Genomic DNA, 20,529 nt, shown 5'->3' on the forward strand with positions numbered 1-20,529 from the left:
TCACTCTCATTGTTCCTCTTGTTTATTGATGCATCAGTGGACACCACTACATAGACATGGCACTAAATCAATAAACTGCACTGAGAATGTCAGTGGACATCCTACTTATTTCATTTGCATAGACGAATATAAATGTAATATTAAATGAAGGCATGTCTTTCTTTACCTTCTTTTCTTCTCCACTTTTCCACTATCACGTTCCTGCTTGCTCTGGATTACATGAAATTCCATGTGAATCGCTTGTGATTTTCAAAGTAAATTACTTGGGGATAAAAGTGTCTGCTATGTAATTATGTATAATGCAGTGCAGATCTGAGTAAATGGGTCCTTTTGACTCTTTTCTGTTAATTTTATCTTTAGAGGACCTTTTTTCCTCTAGTGCGGAATGCTCTCTAATGAGTGTAAAGAATTAGTATTCATGTCTGTGATGTTCCATTTCTGGAGTTTTTCCTTTATCAGGGCAATATGACCCTTGTATCATTTTTTGCATCTACATCTGTCCCACAGATGGGGGGTGGGGGTGTAATATATGGAGTACATTTCCCAAAGCGGGAAGAGGAAGCGGGTTCTGAAATGCAGGAAAAACTAAAAACATTAATATCAGTATATGTAATACGTTTATGTGAATGTTTTCCCATAGAAATCCAATTTTGCAGTTTATGATCATTTACTTATTTTTATGCATTTTCACTATATCTAGTATGGAATTCAAAAGGAGCTGCTTCCTGCAATGGGCAAATTATACCGACGTCTGGTACTTTGTGTTCCAGCACTAATATGTGGAGCACAAAAGCAAAGGTAAAAGATGCTATCATCATAACATCCAGGATATTAATACTAAGATAAATCTCATGCACTGATGGCTCGTGTCCCATGATTAACTCTTGGCATTATTCTCTTCTGCCTGTGAGACTATGTGATATTTCCAAACCAAACCAGTGTATTAAAATAAGGCTCACATTCGAATATTCCACAGGCGTCAAGAGCAATAACATTTTTGCAGGTATTCTCATTAACCTTACAAAATAACTATTTGTTATATATTTGACTGCTGAGAGAGCAAAGACGTTAACAAAGCCTATAGACAAGACGTGCTGGAAAAAATATTTGGTATAAATTAAAAATCTACACTACCGTTCAAAAGTTTGGAGTCAGTATAACAACTTTTAATGTTTTTAAAAGGAGTCTCTTATGCTCATGAGGCATAATTTATTTGATACAAAAATACAGTAAAAATTACAATTTTTTATAACTGTTTTGTATTTAAAAATATTTTAAAATGTCATTTATTCCTGTGATGGCAAGGCTGATTTTCAGCAGACATTACTCCACTCTTAGTGATCCTTCAGATCCTTCTAATATGTTGATTTTATGCAATTTCATGCATCCTTGCTGAATATAAGTATTCATTTATTTAAAAAAAAATCTTACTGACCCCAAACTTTTGAATTGTAGTGAATATCTATAGAATTACAGATTTAAGTTTAAAATAAACATTTTCAATAGCCACTTCTGAAAAGGCCATGGGAATAAGACATGAGGACAGACAATAGAATCTTGCAGTAAAATACCATATGAGGCATATGTAGATCCTCTAGTAAATGAATGGTTCTCTGGGGAATCATTAATATACATCTGAATGTATATAATATTTATACACCAGTCATTTTACAATTGCTTTGTTGCAAAGGGAGAATTTTGAAATAGCAGGGCAGCAGCAAAATTCAAATGTTCCCACACATGTAAGCAAATACATTTTTATATCATGACTCTGAGTTACATAACTGTCTAGCTTTATTATCTCCATCACAGAGTTTTTTTTTTAAGCAGTGTTCAGGAGGAATTCATTTCAAGGATTAAAATCAGCTTTTTGTTTTGGCGCTAAATAGCATAACAATATTTGTAATTTCATTTGAGACAGCATACATTTTAACCGGAAAGTTTCAAGTTGACTTTATTAAACAAACCTTTGTATTTATCTATATATACCTAACCACAGAATTTGAGCATAATATTATTTGCCTGTCTCACCAAAACCCTCACAGCCCTGCCTTGCAGCTAAATGTCTGGCCACAATCCAGACAGATTAATTACGATGAGTTTTTATTGCTTCCATAACTGGAGTTGCTCAGAAAAGCTTGGATTCCACAATAGGCTGTGCCCTTCATACAAGACTGGAGGATTCATGTTTTTTTAAATCCTAATGGAGACCATAATATTGTAACCACCATTCTCAGCTGTCTCATTTGTACATGATTAAATAAAATCATACTAATTATTTAGTCCTAAATAAACCTGTGTGACAGTGACTGTGTACTTTAGGTGTCCCTGAGATGGTAAAACATTCTAACCAGGCTTACAAGATTTAAACTCAACTACTGTAAATGAAAACAGATGATGATAGGAGTCCTAATCCTAAAATACCCATGTGCACTTTGTAACATCATCATTTTAAAAACGTGCCTTACGAAAAACGAGCATTAACCTTGTAGAGCCACTCACCGGACATTTCATTTCCGAACTGCTGCAAAACGTACAACAACCAACATAGTAAAACATTGCCTGATTCACGTTCATTTGTTTTGGACAAAACTGAACATGCTTTTAGCACCACTCACTGGACATTCCACTTTGAAAGTGTCACTAAACATGCAAGAAGCAATGTAGTATCAGAATCGTCGCCACAGCCATGTTTTTCCAATGATCCTAGGTTTGAACTTTTAGTTTACAAAAATACAAATAAATAGTCAGCTGGTGTTACTTCTCTAAAGAAATGTAAAGCTAAACTTAAAGGAACAGTTTACCCAAAAATAAAATTTTGCTGAAAATTAACTCACCATCTAAGATTCTTCATCTGAACAGATTTGGAGAAATTTAGCATTACATCACTTGCTCACCAATGGATCCTCTGCAGTGAATGGGTGCCGTCAGAAGAAAGTTCAAAAAGCTGATAAAAACATCACAATAATCCACAATAATGAGTACATTTTCAGCAAATTTTCTTTTTTGGGGGAACTATTCCTTTAATAGATGGATTTCCATATAATAGTTTGCGCCACAACACATTCACGTGGGAATTCATAACTGCTTTATGTTTTGGCTGAATTTTGTTGAATATATGAAAATGAAAAAGCCAAGTGTGGACCTTAGTCCACACTAAGTGTGGACTTAGTGCTTAGTATTTTCCTAAAAATCGTACATTACAAAATCGTCAACTCGTAAAATGTAGAAACCAAAATGTAAAAAAATAAAACAACATTTTTTCACAATTTAATAATTAAAGATATAATAATACATGTAGGTGTTTGATTTCTAAGGACATTTTTGTTTATATTTTGTACTGTTGGGTCACCAATTGATGTCTAATTCAAAATCTGGGCCTCAAACTAAGTCAGTCTCACTGGTAAAGACTAATCAACATGAATTTTAATAAGCCCATTTTATAGACAAAAGTGTTTTTCATCCTTATGGAAGATGAGCAAAACAATTTGACATCTGTGATATTATGGCTTCACAGGATGCCTACTAATTACGTTTCCTTCCCATGCTTTATTATGCTCACTTAATTATGTGCACTGCATATTGCAAAACACCTATTGATTTTCTTTTTTTTATTATTATTTTTATCTTTTCACAAAACAATTAATATTTTGTTTAATTATTTTAAAAGCAATTCTTTATTCAAGACAGATACTTATACACTGTGGCTATAATGTAAATGTAATTCCTTCAAGAGAATGATCCGATATGGAGTAGGCTATATCTACTGTCACTCTGCTGTTTGACAGATGCTTGCCGCCGCGCTGGGAGAAGATGACGCAGTTTAGCGTGGTACGGCTGACAACTCAGCGTTTTCTTGCCTTTAAATCTCACCTTTCACTTCACATTACCTTCTGCAATTCATCATCCAAAGCGGCGATGGTATTAAATGTAATCGCCTTAATTCACTTGGAGTGTGTTTGAGCTAATAGTTGGATGGTTTTCAAGAGCTATACAGTATCACGGGGTATGTGTGCATGCGTGTATACTGGTCACACAGCGGTCTGGCTGCTGTTTCTCCTGAGCTCAGCACTGGCGTCTGGGTTGAAATGCATCAGCCATACATTTGGTGCCATCACCTACCGACCCATCCACAAAGGATATAACTTTCCCCTTCACATCACATGCTCTGCTGTTTCCTATTAGCCTCTGGTGGGAGTGCAGTTTAAGACTCCTTAATCTATCAGCTGTGTCTGTATCACTTTGTAATGAACAATCTTTAAGGTTTGGCCTCACTTTGTAAAATCTCTCAGAGTCTGACTTTTTAATAGCAAGGCTTATTTAATATTGTCACAACGAGGATATTCCTGCATGACAGCAGGCTTGTTTCCTTTTTCACAGTTCTGGCTAACTGTAATTTATTTTGATTTCTGTATAAATTAGTTGACTTCTGGGGGTTTTCATCCATCTGTTTGAGATATCTGTTTTCTGTTTTTTTGGCGCAAGCCATTTAAGTACTTCATCACTGTCAAAGTATATTCCTGTTTGGCTGGCATTTGCGAAGAGATTGGGTTAGTGGCTAGTTTATAAAATTACAGATGATTTGCAGGAATATTTGGACACTCATGGCAGTCTTTAAAGATGGCAGAGCGTGCAGACCTTTGCCAGTGAACGACTTTGTGCTTTCTGCAGTTCATTTGTGCGCTACATTAGGACCAGACACTAGAAAATGTGCTTTGGGACTAAAAGTGGTACTTAATATCTAAAAATAAATGTTTTTAGAAACTTGTGGACATATGGCATGTGTGACAGATTGGTATTGTATAACTGCACAGTCCTTGTGGGACTCAAATAGGCATCTAGATACCACCGTGCATCAACAACCTTGATATTGTTTGCAAGTTTTCCATGTTTTAAATTGCAGATGATCCTAAGAATAGAGCGGTTGGTATGTCCATTGGCATGCTTTCCAGTTGACAATATATTGCATTACCTGACAGCACGCTGTGAAGCTCAAGTGACCCCTTTATTATAATTTATATCTGTCAGCAGGATGGCTAAAAAGGTGTATATGACAAGCAACATTTTATTCTTTAAAATAAACTACAGTACCATCTATTTTTATGTTAGTAAATTTATATTACCAGTAAATAATCCAGTGGTGGCTTGTATCTTTTTCAGTTTCTACTTATGACTCACATTTATTAAAATAGTCACTATTCAGTGCTTCTGGTAACAAATCGCACATTTGTGCCATTGAATATCATCAGTGATAAATAATGGCTCAGATATCAGCTATTCATTTCCGACTTGACTGTATTTGAAATATTGCTGGCACTGATTCATATTTCTATAACTTATACTATGCATTTATTTGATTGTAGGGTAACACTTTATTTTAAGGTGTCCTTGTTATATGTTACATGTACTTACTATTATAATAACAATTAATTATGCATAATTACATGCAAGTAACACTAAGCCAAACTCAAATCCTAAACCTAACCATATAGTAAGTATATGTAGTTAATTAATATTACTCAGTAAAAATGGCACGTATGGTCACCCTACCTTAAAATAAAGTGTAACCGGTTGTAGTGCCTGTTTTTGGAACTAGTAACATTTCTTATCTCAGTAGTTACTTAGTATTTACAATTTGTAAATGGCTAAATTATAGTTCAGTTAAAAAGTTGGTTACACTTTATTTTAACATGTTCTTGTTACAATGTAATTGCATATTAAGTACTGAGTAATATTAATAACCAGCATGTACTTAGGGTTAGGATTAGGGTTTGGTTTAGGGTTAGTTGTAATTATACATAATGTACTGTATAGTAAATACGTGCAATGTGTAACAATGAGGGATTGTGTGACAATAAATCAATATTAGATGGTTATCAGAAAAACAAGCAGATACTGGTAAGTTTTAAGAAATAAAGGTTACAATGGCTTGCCAAGTGAACAGGTTAATAGGCCGTGACTGCCTGTATAGTTACCATAGGGGAGGGGGTTTGGTGAATGCAGGAGTGGTCAGCGGCAGTGCGCTGGATCAGCCGGGAACACCGGGAGAGACGCTGCGGAGAACTCGGCCAACCAAGTTCCGGACACGCACATCTTCAACTGGACCTTATCCAACGTTTACAATTATGGACTTTTCCTATTTCGCACTTGTTGCGCAACAGAGCTTACGGATCCTTTGAAGCGGTCATTTTCTATCTTTTTTTTTTTGGTTTGGCATGCAGAAATAGTAACAATTTGCGCATTTGTAGGTAAATACTGCTCTTACTTTGGTATGGAGGTACTGCAGAGGCAAGATGAGTTCTGATACAGATCATGCCGTGAACTTCTTGAGTAATGCTTCCTCCGAACTGTCCGACGTCTCCAATTCGAGCTCCCCGGGCAACGGGACCGAACCGAGCTCGTTCAGCCTCAGCCGCGCGCTTCCACTGGGCGTGGTTCTGGGCGCTTTTATTGTGTTTGCTATCGTGGGCAACATTCTCGTTATTCTCTCCGTAGTGTGCAACAGGCACCTGCGCATCCCAACCAACTACTTCATCATCAATTTAGCCATGGCAGACCTGTTGCTGAGCACAACTGTCCTGCCGGTGTCCGCCACGCGTGAAATTCTCAACTACTGGGTGTTCGGGAGGATTTTCTGTGACATCTGGGCTGCGGTGGATGTGCTGTGCTGCACCGCATCCATCATGAGTCTGTGCGTGATCTCCATAGACCGCTACATCGGGGTGCGTTACCCGCTGCAGTACCCGAGCATTGTGACCGAGAAAAGGGCACTCCTAGCCATGCTGGGTGTTTGGGTTCTTGCCTTTGTCATCTCCATAGGACCTCTGCTCGGGTGGAAAGAGCCTCCTTCAGAGGATGACACTGTGTGCCTCATCACAGAGGAGCCGTTTTACGCGCTCTTCTCCTCGCTGGGCTCCTTCTATATCCCTTTAGCGGTGATTCTGGCCATGTACTGTCGCGTGTATGTAGTTGCCAAAAGAACCACGAAAAACCTCGAGGCTGGAGTGATGAAGGAGCGCATGGACTCCAATGAGCTGACGCTTCGGATTCATTATAAAGGCTCTCAGACGCAGGATGACTGCAGCAAAGGCCACATGAGGAGCTCGCTGACAGTCAAATTACTCAAGTTTTCTAGAGAAAAGAAAGCTGCTAAAACGCTTGGTGTTGTTGTGGGCATGTTCATCCTGTGCTGGTTACCATTTTTCCTCGCACTACCCATCGGTACGTATGATGGTTTATTAATTATAACCCAACTTTTAGGTATTATTACATAGATCTCAATCCTCCTAGGTTGCACTGGTCAACAAGTCAATCATTTCTTCATTTTATTTTGCATTCAACATTTTTACAGTTACATGTTTCACTTGTTTGAGCTATTTTGTAAACTTTGTAAATTCTATAGATTTGTGATGCAAAATAGATAAAAGCTTTATAGCCTACTTCTTTCAGCCTGTGAGTTTCTGTGGTGCTAAATGTAAATGTACCAAAACGAAATGTAGTACAATTTAAATGTGAGCGACAGACACTGACAGATCAGATTATAAGCGAAACAGTGTTTTAAATTTTATAGCAAAAATGTTTGCTGCACCTTATATGCAAAAAAAGTGAATAGAAAGTAAAAAGTGACAAAAAATTGAATTTTGTCAAATTAGGTCTATGTCCCTGTTGTAAAAACAGTGTGTTTAGAACATGTTTTTAATGGTCCAGTGTGGTCTACCAGCCTGATCAAGATTCCCACTAGCTAGTCTGTCTGACCCATCATCTAGAAATCAGATTTGTAGTTCATAAATTATAGCAAACATATAAATATAACTATAAGCTTGCTAAGCTTATCATCTGCCCCACCTAAAAGAACATTTAAAGTCTAGCCTAGTTCATTCATCCTAGTTATAGTTCTGACCACTCCTGCATAGTGTTATTGTTTTGATATAAAGGAGTCCCAGGGCATACCGTTTGAGACAGTATGTGCAGGATGCCCCATTATTTCATTAATCTATCATAAGAAATAAAGTTCAACCTTGTTGGACAAATGAGAGACAAACCCATGTGACATTACCACAATAATTAGATTTTTTATAAATATTTGTTGCGGCATGTGTCTTCTGTGGAATTTATCTCCAATTACAGCCGTTCCTGTGGTGGATGATTAACAGTGGAATGCATGCACATTATTCTATCAGCTGTAGAAGCATGTCATACACATTATATCACACTTAAAGAGGGAACCAGAAAGATGTAAAAGCTGAATATATTTTGGAGCATATTTAGGTCTGTCTTACACTTTCATTGTGGTACTTTGCTGGTATTGCTCCATGCATTACAAGAGACCACATCTTAAAATATCATGCTATATTTTATCATAAAAATCATACAATATCATGGTGCATTATATTTTAAATAATGGCATATTTATAGTTTATTTTAGTTTAGTAGTTACTACTAACATGCAATGCTGTGAACAGTCAAATAATGATTAAAATAATCATAGCAATAATTTTACAGATTGAATATCAAGATAGTGCCATATCTGACACTTTAGAATGTGATCCTGTTGCCAGGAAAAACTACACGTCTCCAGCTCCATTGGTAAATTCATTTTCTGTTTGTGGTGCCCAGCTCAGATCTCTCGTTGTTATTCAAAAACATCTTAAACTGTTAAAGTTCAATAAGTTTACTCACAAAATGAACAGTTTCAATTTCTCTCATGGATGAGAGCCAGTGGAACAGATGCAGAGGGTTCATTGCAAAGACATCATTTTTGACGTATGAAGCCTTTACTCATGAATGTGTTGTTTTGAAGTGAAAGCAACGCCTGTCACGTTAACCTGATGTGTGGCCATTTAATTCAGCAATGGATGAGTCACTACAGAGCCGGTCCCTGAAGCTTGCTGAAGTCTCCTGGTGGAATGCATTGGAGATGCCAATGTCTTCAGAGCACTCTCATTCCCAGGCTCACTCCCTATCTGAACCCAGAGGTTTCTGATGAGGTGTGGGAATATAGGAGAGGTACTATTCCCACCACAGAAAAATCTGGTCAAAATTTAATCACCCTCCTATATTCACTTTATGACCCAGAAGTTCAGCTCCCAGTGACCTTCTAAAGAGTCATATTAGCAGATGGGCCGATATGTTTTTCCTGCAAATGAGTAAGGAAATATTTGGAAGGAAAATATATTCCATGTGTTCGACCTTGAGGAGTTAACTTCCCTTCTTTGAGTGGCCTTTGTTTTCATATGCCATGTTATGAATTTTGAAATGAACTGGTGTTTGAGAAGATTGTCATTTCTGGTTGCATTGCATCAAGATTAGGTCATGATAGTTACTGTCTGCAGGCGAATATTTTACTTCCTTTAACTGTCATATTTTTAATCACAGTATCTATTATGTTTTATTTCCACAAATGCTTTGAGTGTTGATTAAGCTCAAAAGGCTGCAAAAATTAATTTACTTGCTTTCTGCTGCAGAATAATTAATTTTCTCTTCTAGATGGTAGATTGAATGCAGATTGAATACAGATAATTGAAAAATCAATGACCTCTTTGCCACCAGGCCACATAAGAGTTTATCCATCAAGTAATGTGTTTTCTAAGGGCAGTTTGTACTATTTTGGCAATGATTTCAACAGACTAGATTTAATCACAGATGAACTAAACAACTAAATAACAAAGCAGCAAGGTTTCTCTAAATGTCAGCTGACAACAGAACAGAAACCACTTGCTTAAATGAACAAGGTTGCTGCAAGATTGTTTGTTGACTTCTTATAGCGCAGATTGTCTTCATTTATAGCTGCTCTGGCTGAGAGATGTCTGAGTGACGTGATTTAGAGAAGGAAGAGGCGAGAACATCTTAACGTAATGGAATAATTCACTTACTGGCAGAGATAGGAGCTGACTGCAGGCCTCACACCTGTGGCTCTTCTTGAAGTGTGGTAATGAACCCAAGTCTCATCCGGCTCTGTACTGATACATACCATAGTGAATTAGATCAAATCATTCACTTCAGGCATCCATCCTGTTCCTGACAGAGGAATTATTATAAGCACATAACTTTGAAACTTTCTGATTAACAGAGTTATTTTTGTTGACTTATTTTGTCTAATTAGTAAGATCAGAGCCAAAAAAAAAGGTTATGGACTGCACATCAGGCATTTGCAGGCGAGTGAAAATGGTGAATTCCTCAGGGAAGAGTGAGTTAGTAAACTCATGAGCGGAGATGAGCTACAGTCAGAGTCTGGAAAAGCATGATGGATCTGTGTGACCTTTTTTTTTTAATGTTTTGGAGACCGGGGGAGTAAAAACCTAAGAAAGATTTCCAGTTTGAAAATGGGATCTCTAGAAGAGACCGATTTTTTTTTTTTGGGCTTGTTTCTTTAAATAGATTGTTGGTTGTAGCTGGACTAAAATTGTAAAAGCACTATAAATCTTCCTCATGAGACAGATTTTGGAAAAACTTAAGATAACCATTTTAATAAAAGCTTACAGAGTGCACAGCAAAGAACAGGTTATTCAAATTATGCTTTTTATGACAGGATGAAAGTGTTCAAAAATAGACTTACTTTTTAAGACAGAGACAGACTTAATGTTGAATTAGAGACTTAGAAATATGACAGATAAAACTTAATTTCATGAAACCTGTCAAGAACATATACAAAGAAATAGGGAACAAAGAAATAAGGAAATTATATTTTTTTGGCTCAACTTTTATTGAGAACATTTTATTATTATATACATTTTATTTAATACTGTTTATATATTATATAGATTTATATCAGTTATATGTGTGTGTGTGTGTGTGTCATATTTTAATGACAGTTAATGTTTTCCCATGCCATTTGCATTTTTAAAACGCAAAAAAAGCATTTGTACACATTGTGTGTTTTTATATATATATATATATATATATATATACAGTATATATATATTTGTATTGTTACAGTGATTAGACTAATGAGACACTCAAGTAAAATATCTGTTCACATAACGTTAATGAGAAGTTGGGGAGAAATATGTTTATTGTCATTAAGATTATAAAGATTTACAAAAATGTTGATTCTTTAAGTCATTTCTGTACAGTACATGTGAGTTGATAAAGTCTGCCATCTATTGGTAAAAGATGAAAACGCATTGTGCATGCAGATTGTTTACAAAAATTCCCTTTTATTTCTCTTATTTTTAGGGTCGTTTAACACCAGTTTACGTCCTCCTGAAACATTCTTCAAAGTGATCTTCTGGCTGGGCTACTTCAACAGCTGCCTGAACCCCATTATTTACCCCTGTTACAGTCGTGAGTTCAAGCAGGCCTTCATTCGGATCCTGCAGTGCCAGTGTCAGCAGAGGAAACAACAGGGCTGGAGGGCGTACAACTACCGCGTCCAGAAGGGCTCGGATAACCAGGTCTACACAGACACCAGCTCCATTTGCATGAACGGCAGTCAGCAGACCCTGGCCCCAGTGCAACCCAGCCCAACGTTATTCAGCAGAGTTGTGGGCTCTCGTCCGGAATCAGGCCTTCTTCCAGGCTGGGGCCCCTGTACTTCCTCTTCCTCCCTATCTGGGAGCCCTTTTCCGATATCTAGACACACACCTGAGACTACAATCTAGCTTGGTGTCAATAGACTTTCATGCCAATGATTTTCTCTGTCTTTCAGTTCTTTCTGGATGGATCTGATACATTATTATAGATGTGAAATACATTGGGCATCTTGTCATGCATGTCAGCATTGTTGTTTAATTTGAGAGTTGCAGTTGCTATGTAAGAGATAATGTACAGTCAGCTGGTAATGATCACAAAATAAACCCCGACCAGGTGATAAGGATGCAGACGCGAATAAGTAAATAAATAAATGGGCATGAAATATTGATTTAAGTTGATATTATTTTATCTGCATATTGTCTTAAAGCTTCCGCTAAGAAAAAAAATAGACACTGCAACAATAGAGTAATATTATTGACACTAAAGTTCTCTGAATTTATTTTCACTGCGGTCGACAACTAAGATTCAAAATGGCGGCAGTTGCATTTGTGTATAACAAGAGAGAGTCTGGGACATGAAAATAGTGCCGGTTTCACGTTAAGAAGTTTGAATGCATTGCCGTGCATGACGGAGAATAAAAAGTGCAACGGTTCCCACTTACTATTGGTTCCGGAAGTATTTTACTTCTATTTTCCCATAGAGATAAAAAATAAATAAATTATAATCCTTAAACCAAACAAACCAGCTACAGAGGTGAATCACAACATTACGATGTGCATAAAATTCGATTTAAAGCAAAAATGTGTTTGAAAATTGTACAGGACTGTGTACTTAATCGCTTCAATGAGGGAAACAGTCTCATGAAATATTGGGAATGACAGAATCAAATTAAAAACAGTGGAGATTATTATTCAAAGATGTTGATTGTGTATATACAAACAATGTATTTTACGTTTATTACAAAGCATATTGTTTGAGAGACTGAATTGACAGTGCTTCATGGGAGTGGGTGGGTGTAAAGAGTGTTTTGATATGATTTGTTTGTGCAGTTTTTGATTGGTGGAAATTTCTTTGCAGAATCATGGGTAATGTAGTTTTTCCATCAGGAATTTTACTGTAAAACATGATTATTTAAAAAATAAGTTGAAATCATGCGGGCTGATGGCTTCAGCGTAAGCATATACCATCAATTAACAACCTCATAGTTCACAGTAGGATTGTCTTTAAAGGTTTAAAAGTTAGAGTTAAAAATCCATTCCCATATCCTCCTGACTACCAGCTATGGAGTTTTGTCCTCTGTAGAGGACAGTATGTTTTAGTGATTTCTCTGAGATGTTACATGTCACAGTTTTAAGTCTGAACAGAGCACATTCAGGGCTTTTCAGAGATACCAAATGATTGGATGTTTTTGGTCTTTAAAAATGGCTGACATTAATTTAGTGATCAAGTGTAACACCCTTATGGAAATATGATAATATTTTGTAATTATCATTTAAATCTGACTATTTTCAAATTGTTTGTCATAAATCAACATCTCAGGAAAATGTTATGGGCTTTCAAATCAAAATATGACCTTCTGTTATGAAACAGGACGTCGATTTCATACATGTCCACTGTAGAGGACACCAGGACTTAAAGCATGTTTATTACACATTTTGGGAGACACAACAAATGAATAGAGAAAAAATTATGTATCAATATTCCTATTAAATATTAGATATTATTATGAAAATCTTGCTAATTATTACTCCCATTATTGCACTTATTTGTTCATTCTGTGTTGCCCCAAAAACACATTAATATGCAAATTAGATACAGTTTATAGATACATTGTATATAATGGAAAAAAAAACTTGTTTATGGCCATTTTACACACATTTTGCATAAAGAAAAATGTTTTTTAAAAATATCTTCATAACATAGTTGAGAACCCTCTTTATATAAAGTTTGGTATAAAAAATGAAAATTAATTTGTGATTAAAACAAAAATCCCACTGTTTTTGACTTTTCATGTCTATTCATGTCTTTTTATTTCTTAAAAAACAGGACTTTTTAAAGTCCCGATGTCTTCTACAGAGGACATGGCATAACATATGCATAAAATATCATTTTTCAAACATTTTATTTTTCAAATGTTTTCTTATGCTCTAAACAATGTAATGACATGACAAAATACTAAATTCACAAAACTCTTTTTTCATGGTAGTCAGGAGGTTATGGAGAAAATGAAATGGGATTTTTACTTCTGGAACCCGACTGTTGCACTCTAAGACTATATAGCAATGTTTACTAGATTTAACTAGTTTACTTTTCTTAATTTAATGAATATAAAAAATAACTTTGCCAGATTTAAAATGTGAATTATAGCAGAAATGCATCATCAGTCTGAAAAATCTCTTGTCGATTCCAGAGACAGAAGGGCTGGAAATCTGGGGTAATTTGACCCAAATCACTACTTTTTCACATTTTAACATCAGTATCAGTATGATTGTGTACATACGGTTTTAAATGTGTAGATTGTGAAGAGTCTATATTTGGCCTGTTTGGTTGTAGTGGCTATGATTGTAGTAACATTTGCATGAACAAAGGGATCAGCTCGGCACCTGGACTTACTGCACAGCTGTGAGCAGCACTGATAAAACTCAGTATGACTTGCTCACTGGTCTGTTCACCTCATTTATTTATTTCCCTTTTTGATCTTCATGTTATTCTTCAGGTTGTGTCAGTTTTATAATAATGCTTATTGGACTGGTCAAGATTATCCAGTTATGTTCACAGTTAGAGGTAAATGTGTGATTTCCAGTTCAATAGGTGAGGGTGTTGAAGATGTCAGATGTCTAAACTGATTTTGGTTTGGGGTCATTACGGCACACTTTTTAACAAATGAATGGATGGCATGAAAAGCTAATGTTTGACTGAACAATTCAAGGCACAAACCAACATATTGTATGTGCTCTGAACCAGCAAATTGGATTCTTTGAAGGTGTAAATGTGTTATACAACAAGACTTAGTACTTAATAAGAAAATGTGGTCATTGGTTCTACATTTACTGTTCGATTGCAGTGGCTATAAAAGGAAAATATCTTTCACTTTCAATTTAATTCAGACTTAATTTGTTTGTTTTGTGCAACAGAAAAGTTTAAGGGAAACATCAGTGCTTATTTAGCAAAAGAAGAATGTGTACATTTCTCCTGATATGCTTTTCTCCTTGTACATTTTATTTACTAAGTGGACCATATAAAATTTGTCTCCCTATATTTAGTGTTATATTGCGTGCTGTACAGTAGTAAATAAAGACTTATTTTCGTTTCTCTCAAGACAAGTGTATAATGAAGAAATACATTTAATTTGTGAAGGTCCCTGATGCCATGATTTTGTAAGTTTTGTATTCTATTAAAAACGTCTGTAAAAGTGTCCACTTGACATATAAGATTTAAGATGATAACTTTGAAAAATGCATTCAAGCATGTGTATTAGGGGCTTTTATATACTACAAGTCCTTTTGTATCTGTGATGTTTACATATGGACAACATGTTTACATGTAAAGAAAATTCAATATCCAAACTGTTCATAATTCAAACTTTTTTTATTTTGATGGCTTGAAACTTCACGTTTTCTTCATTATTTCATATACAGTGGAGATCAAAATTAGAGAACAACCTACAATTTCCTAAATTTCAAGGTCACTGCTTAGTCCTATTTGAAGTTATCCAGGAGTAGAAGGGCAGTTTTTTAAAGCATATTTCATAAATTAATTGTATTCTGAAGCAAAGTATAAAAAACTTAAATGAGATATTTGAAAAAGAACTCTGATCAAAATTAGAGAACACTTACAGATACCTCCAAGTTATTGGTGTTAATCTGGCACCTGGTGCTAATTTCCTTAATTATATGACAAACCCTATTTAACTGGCAACATTCCTCCAGTTTTTACTGAGGCTGTAAGATGGCGGGCCACTCTAAGGTGACTGAAACCCTTGACAGGAGGTGGTCCAGACGAAGGCCAAAGAGATGACCCTTTCAGCCATTGCAAGAGAAGTTGGTCATTCCAAATCTGTGATTTCTCGAATATTGCAGCTTTACAATGACACTAATTCAAGTTCCTCAAAAAGGCTGGTCGTCCACGTAAGACAAATGCACGAGAAGACAGGATGATGCAGAGAATCTCGATGGAGAATCGGCTCAACACTGTGGCTGAAAATGCTCACAGTTCAGCACTGAACAGGGTATGGATCTTTCTCGTCACGTTTAAGAGAAGTCAGACTGAAAACGCACTCTGCAGTGACCAAGCCTCTCATCAGCAGAAAGAATATAAAGGCTACACTAACCTTTGCTGAGGAGCATATTGTGTGGAGAGAGGAGAACTGGTCCAAAGTTCACTTTAGTGATGAGAGCAAGTTTAATTTATTTGTGTCTGATGGGAAACATTGTGTTCGGCGTCAAACTGGGGAAAGACTGAAGCCCGAGTGCGTAAAGAAGTCAGTGAAAGGTGCAGGAGGAAGTGTCAGGGTTTGGGGGATGTCTTCTGCAGCAGGAGTTGGGCCTCTTATACAGCTACATGGCAGGTGAATGCAAATATTTATCAGAACCTCTTTCAGCAACAAGCAGTTCCTTCCCTGCAAGCATCTCCCAATCAGCCTGCAATTTTCATGCAAGACAATGTTCCTGTCACACTGCAAAACAGGTAAAGCAGTTCCTTGAAGAACATTGAAAATTGAAATGGCCGGCCAATCTAAACCAAACTGAAAATCTCTGGAAAATCCTTGGCAACAAAGTTATGGCTAAGAAACCCACTACAGTTACTGAACTATGGAAGAGAGTGGAAGTGGACCAAAATCACACCAGCACAGTCTGAGAAACTAGTGATATCCTGCAGCCGCAGGTGTGCTGAAGTCATTCAGAGCAAGAGCCTCTATAATTCCTACTAATTTTTTTACAGCTGTAACCCTCCAAACTTTTTGTTGAAATCTTCTTTCGTGCTACAGTGGTCACTTTTCTCTAATTTTGATCACTATTTCTACAAAATAAAGGTTTTTGTTGAAATGCCTTGGAAATTTTGTCAAACATGTTAGTAGAACAGCTAATATTCCTACAAATTTTGAGTGATGAAGATTAAAAATATTTCAGAAAAAAAGTCAAGTATTTAAGGATTGTTCTCTAATTTTGATCTCCAATGTACATGTGGATTACTTGTGGATTATTGTGACGTTTTTATCAGCTGTTTGGACTCTTCGATTCTGACGGCACCCATTCACTGCAGATGAATCATTGGTGAGCAAGTGATGTAATGCTAAATTTCTCCAAATCTGTTCTGATGAAGAAATGAACTCATCTACATTTTGGATAGCCTGGGTAAGGAAATTTTTTTTTTTTTTTGGTGAACTATTAATTTACTAAAGACAATCTACAGGAATTCACATTGATAAATGAAAGTCAGTTTGCAACTATTGTTTTAATGTAACCACAGCACAGAGCATCACTTCCCAATAACATTTTATATTTGTAATACTATACTAGAAAACTTCTGTTATTTCTGTGACTCACTTACATTTGATAAACACTGCAAGTATTTCTGGCAGCTGTCAAATTTAGCATTGCTTGTAATGCTTTGTGTGGTGGTCTGTTTATGCAATAAGCAACAAGTTTTTGTGTTGCTTATTTTCCCTGGATGTCATGTTTGCCTCTATATTTAAATACCACATGTATCACAAGACCTTGCATGAGCATACCAGGATGTCACACAGACTTCTGTTACTATCTTGGTCCTTCTCTCTCCTTTTATTTTCATTGTTGTCAGTGGAAAAGTGAAGTCATACACTGCAAATATATGTGACCCTGGACCACAAAACCAGTCTCAAGTCGCTTGGGTATATGTAGCAATAGCCAAAAAAACACTGTATGGGTCAAAATTATCGATTTTTCTTTCATGCCAAAAATCATTAGGATATTAAGTAAAGATCATGTTCCATGAAGATATTTTCTAAATTTCCTACCATAAATATATCAAAACTTAATTTTTGATTAATAATATACATTGACTCAAATCAATAATAAAAAGGGAGATAAATAAAAATGGGCAATCCTACTGGGATAATGAGCAAAAGGGCAGGCATCAACATTTAATAGGCTACAACCAATGGGTAGATGAAGGAATTCAGGAGGGAGAAGGAAGGAAGATTGTATTGTTTCTAAGGCTGGGACATACAGGACTTAATTGAGCAATGCATATAATAGGAAAACATCCAACAGGACTGTGTGATTGATGCAGAATTAGAGAAACAGTGGAACATGTACTTATTCAGTGTAGCCTAATAGGTTTACAGAGGAAAGAAGAATACTAATTGACCAACTTCAAAAGGGGAACAGCAATTAACATTAAAAGAAGCTTTTGAGTCCAGTAGGATAGTCTGTAACACTTTAGAATAATGGTCCATTGTTAACAAGTAACTATGCAGGAAGTAATAGGTAGTACTACATTAACACTTAACTTAATACTATTAACTAATAGAGAAACAAGATTAACTAAGCAGTAAGTAGTAGCAAATTTAGGACAAAGGTAGTTCCTTATTAGATATTTGATAATTATTCAATAAAAATATCCTCATTGAGAACTACTTGTGAACTATGACCAGTTAATAAAGAATAACCAATTAATTACTAATCACAACAGTAACGTCTTAAAAGCGAACAATTGGGTTCTTTGTGGAAACTAATTTATGAATTTGATATCCCCCAAATAAGTCGGCTACATTTAAAAATTGTGACCACTACTCTTCGTTCTATTATTATTATTATTATTAATTTCTCTTCTCTGGGCTGTGAGGGACTTGAGCTGTAGATGGAGGAGCTGAACACGCAGCAACATCGAAAGCTCGAGTCCTGATAGGTCCAAGAGTGTCCACAGGGATATAATATAATCTCTGCTCCATTACTGACAGTAGATGGCGGTAGAGCTCTATTTAAGAATGCGAACCGCCAATAAAAAAAAAACGAAGAAGAAGAAGATTAACCGGAAGAGACGTTATGGCTCATTTCTAGAAAGAGAGGAAAAGGTACTGAGTGATTGTTTTTATTTAAAATGTTCTGTTTTAAAATGTTTTTTCATACTACTTGTAAATATGAAAACAGACGAAAATGTAAATGTTAAAATAATGGATTCGTGTTTCCCAAGTGCACAGCTGATAAAGTGAAATCAGTCCTGTTAACACATGAGCTAATAGTATGTTTTGACTGATATTTTTGTCTGAATTATTAATGCAAGCTGCTACATTCTATAGTCGAATGTTGTTATGGTTTCTCTTTTTATTTAATGCATGCAGAAACAGTTTAGTATAATCTAGGTATGTTACGAGGCATGTCAGGTCTAAAGTAAGCAAGACATGTATGTTGATGACAATAGGGCGAGTCAAAACCAGTGTATCAGAGTCTGTTGTGATGTTTAGCTTATTACATACTTGCTTTATATGGCTGTCTGAAATTGAATGGGAATGCTGTCTTTTTTTTTTCTTCATATGAGCTAAATGTATGATCATTTTAAATTGTTTTACAGTGTTGGAGGTGCATATGATTTGAGGTCATTTACACTTACTTTACTTAAATACTGTTTAGGTTGTGGTGACAGACAGCACAACTCCAGATGGAGTCTGAGACGCTCTCAGCTGCCATGGCTGACACCTCAAAAGTGTCAGAGACCAGAGAAACCACTACAGACCCTGAGGAAGACTGTTTCTATGACTGTGAGGACAAGTTACCTGGAGAAGATGGACACACTGACGTTAAATGCACAGAGAGGGAGCACAGCGACAAGCTGGAGTCAGAAGACAGGACAGAAAGCATGAATGGCATTGACCGGTTGTGTTTGGATAACACATCAGCAGAGGATACTGAAGGGCACGAGGACCATTCGGCTGAAAATAGACGTGACTCATTAACAAAAGACCTAAGTGATGGGAAAGAAAGTGATGAAGAACAGGAGAAATGGGAGGGGTTTGTGGAGAGCGATGAGCAGAGAGAGGGTGACTCCGATTCAGAATTTAAAGAAGAGATGGTCAATGTGAACGAACATGATGAGGAATACCTGCGTGAACTGGAGAAAGACCTGACGGAAGAAGAAAAAGAGGTGAGCATTATTATCCACTTATCTAGTTCTGCCTGTACCATTTTTCACACAATTGTCATTGATATTCTCTCTCTTTTTTTTTTACAGAGCAGAAGAAAGGAGAGTTTAGAGCTGAAGGAGAAGGGCAACACACAGTTTAAGAGTGGAGGTAAGACAATCCCACAGTCAAAGATAAGCATTCACACTTATTTTAGTGGCACTAACTTCTGTTTATGAATTAATAGTTCATTATATACATATATACAGTGGGTACGGAAAGTATTCAGACCCCCTTAAATTTTTCACTCTTTGTTTGGCACACGATGACGATCTAAGTGTCATTGCATTTTTAATGTTTTTGTTAACCTATCCAGTTGAAGCCACTAGATGCGGCGCTGCTGCGTTGTTAATTACAAATATTGCGGGAAAAGACGCACATTTTCTAGAGGGACATTCATCACGGTTGCACTCGCGTCTCACACAAAAGAGCTGCATGATTAGAAAGCCATGTAAAATGAATGCAAGTTCAACTTTGAAAAAAACAGTCTTGTGCAATATAATTCGAATTTTGATAATATTGAAGTAAAAAATTCGAATTTAGTTTTTCAGCCATTTTGACAGCCCTAATATATATATATATATATATATAATTTCACAATATAACTATTTTTACCGTCTAATAAATGCAGCCTTGGTAAGCGTAAGAGACTTGTTTAAAAGTCACTTTTCTGGTGTTTTGATGTGATCAAAATGAAAAGATTAGGGATGTAACAATTAACCAGTTGAAAATCGATTAAAATATGTGACTATTCAAATCGGTTGAGATGCCAAACAAATCGCGATATAACTGGAGTAGGAGTTTATATGAATGTATCTCTGAGGGGAACTGACTATCTTTAGAAAAGCTTACGTGGTATTTTCTTTTCATCTTGCCGCTGAACAATGCATATTAAAGTA

The 20,529-nt window shown here is 36.1% G+C and overlaps 2 protein-coding genes across 2 annotated transcripts in view; both read left to right on the top strand.

Annotated features, from left to right (window-relative positions):
- Positions 1–6,293: 6,293 nt before the first annotated feature.
- Positions 6,294–11,814, top strand: LOC107684736 (alpha-1A adrenergic receptor-like). The gene is made up of 2 exons (XM_016481076.1): positions 6,294–7,221; positions 11,176–11,814. The coding sequence occupies exons 1-2, from the start codon at positions 6,294–6,296 to the stop codon at positions 11,598–11,600; spliced, it is 1,353 nt and encodes a 450-aa protein (XP_016336562.1). The 3' UTR covers positions 11,601–11,814.
- Positions 11,815–18,433: 6,619 nt separating this feature from the next.
- The window catches only part of LOC107684704 (tetratricopeptide repeat protein 1-like), a 10,538-nt gene continuing 8,442 nt past the window's right edge, over positions 18,434–20,529 (top strand). The window contains exons 1-3 of the mRNA XM_016481038.1: positions 18,434–18,526; positions 19,083–19,593; positions 19,681–19,741. Coding sequence (XP_016336524.1) covers positions 19,111–19,593; positions 19,681–19,741 — 544 coding nt within the window. The 5' untranslated portion in view covers positions 18,434–18,526; positions 19,083–19,110. The remainder of the gene's footprint in view (positions 18,527–19,082; positions 19,594–19,680; positions 19,742–20,529) is intronic.

Source organism: Sinocyclocheilus anshuiensis, unplaced genomic scaffold (genome assembly GCF_001515605.1).
Source record: "Sinocyclocheilus anshuiensis isolate Anshui unplaced genomic scaffold, SAMN03320099.WGS_v1.1 scaffold509, whole genome shotgun sequence".
NCBI classification, from domain to species: domain Eukaryota; kingdom Metazoa; phylum Chordata; class Actinopteri; order Cypriniformes; family Cyprinidae; genus Sinocyclocheilus; species Sinocyclocheilus anshuiensis.

What these genes read in the sequence shown, in the direction of transcription:
- LOC107684736 (XM_016481076.1), top strand. Translation starts at nt 6,294, where the DNA reads ATGAGTTCTGATACAGATCATGCCGTGAACTTCTTGAGTAATGCTTCC. An exon ending in TTTCCTCGCACTACCCATCG is followed by an intron (nt 7,222 to 11,175) that starts GTACGTATGATG and finishes TCTTATTTTTAG; the next exon opens with GGTCGTTTAACACCAGTTTA.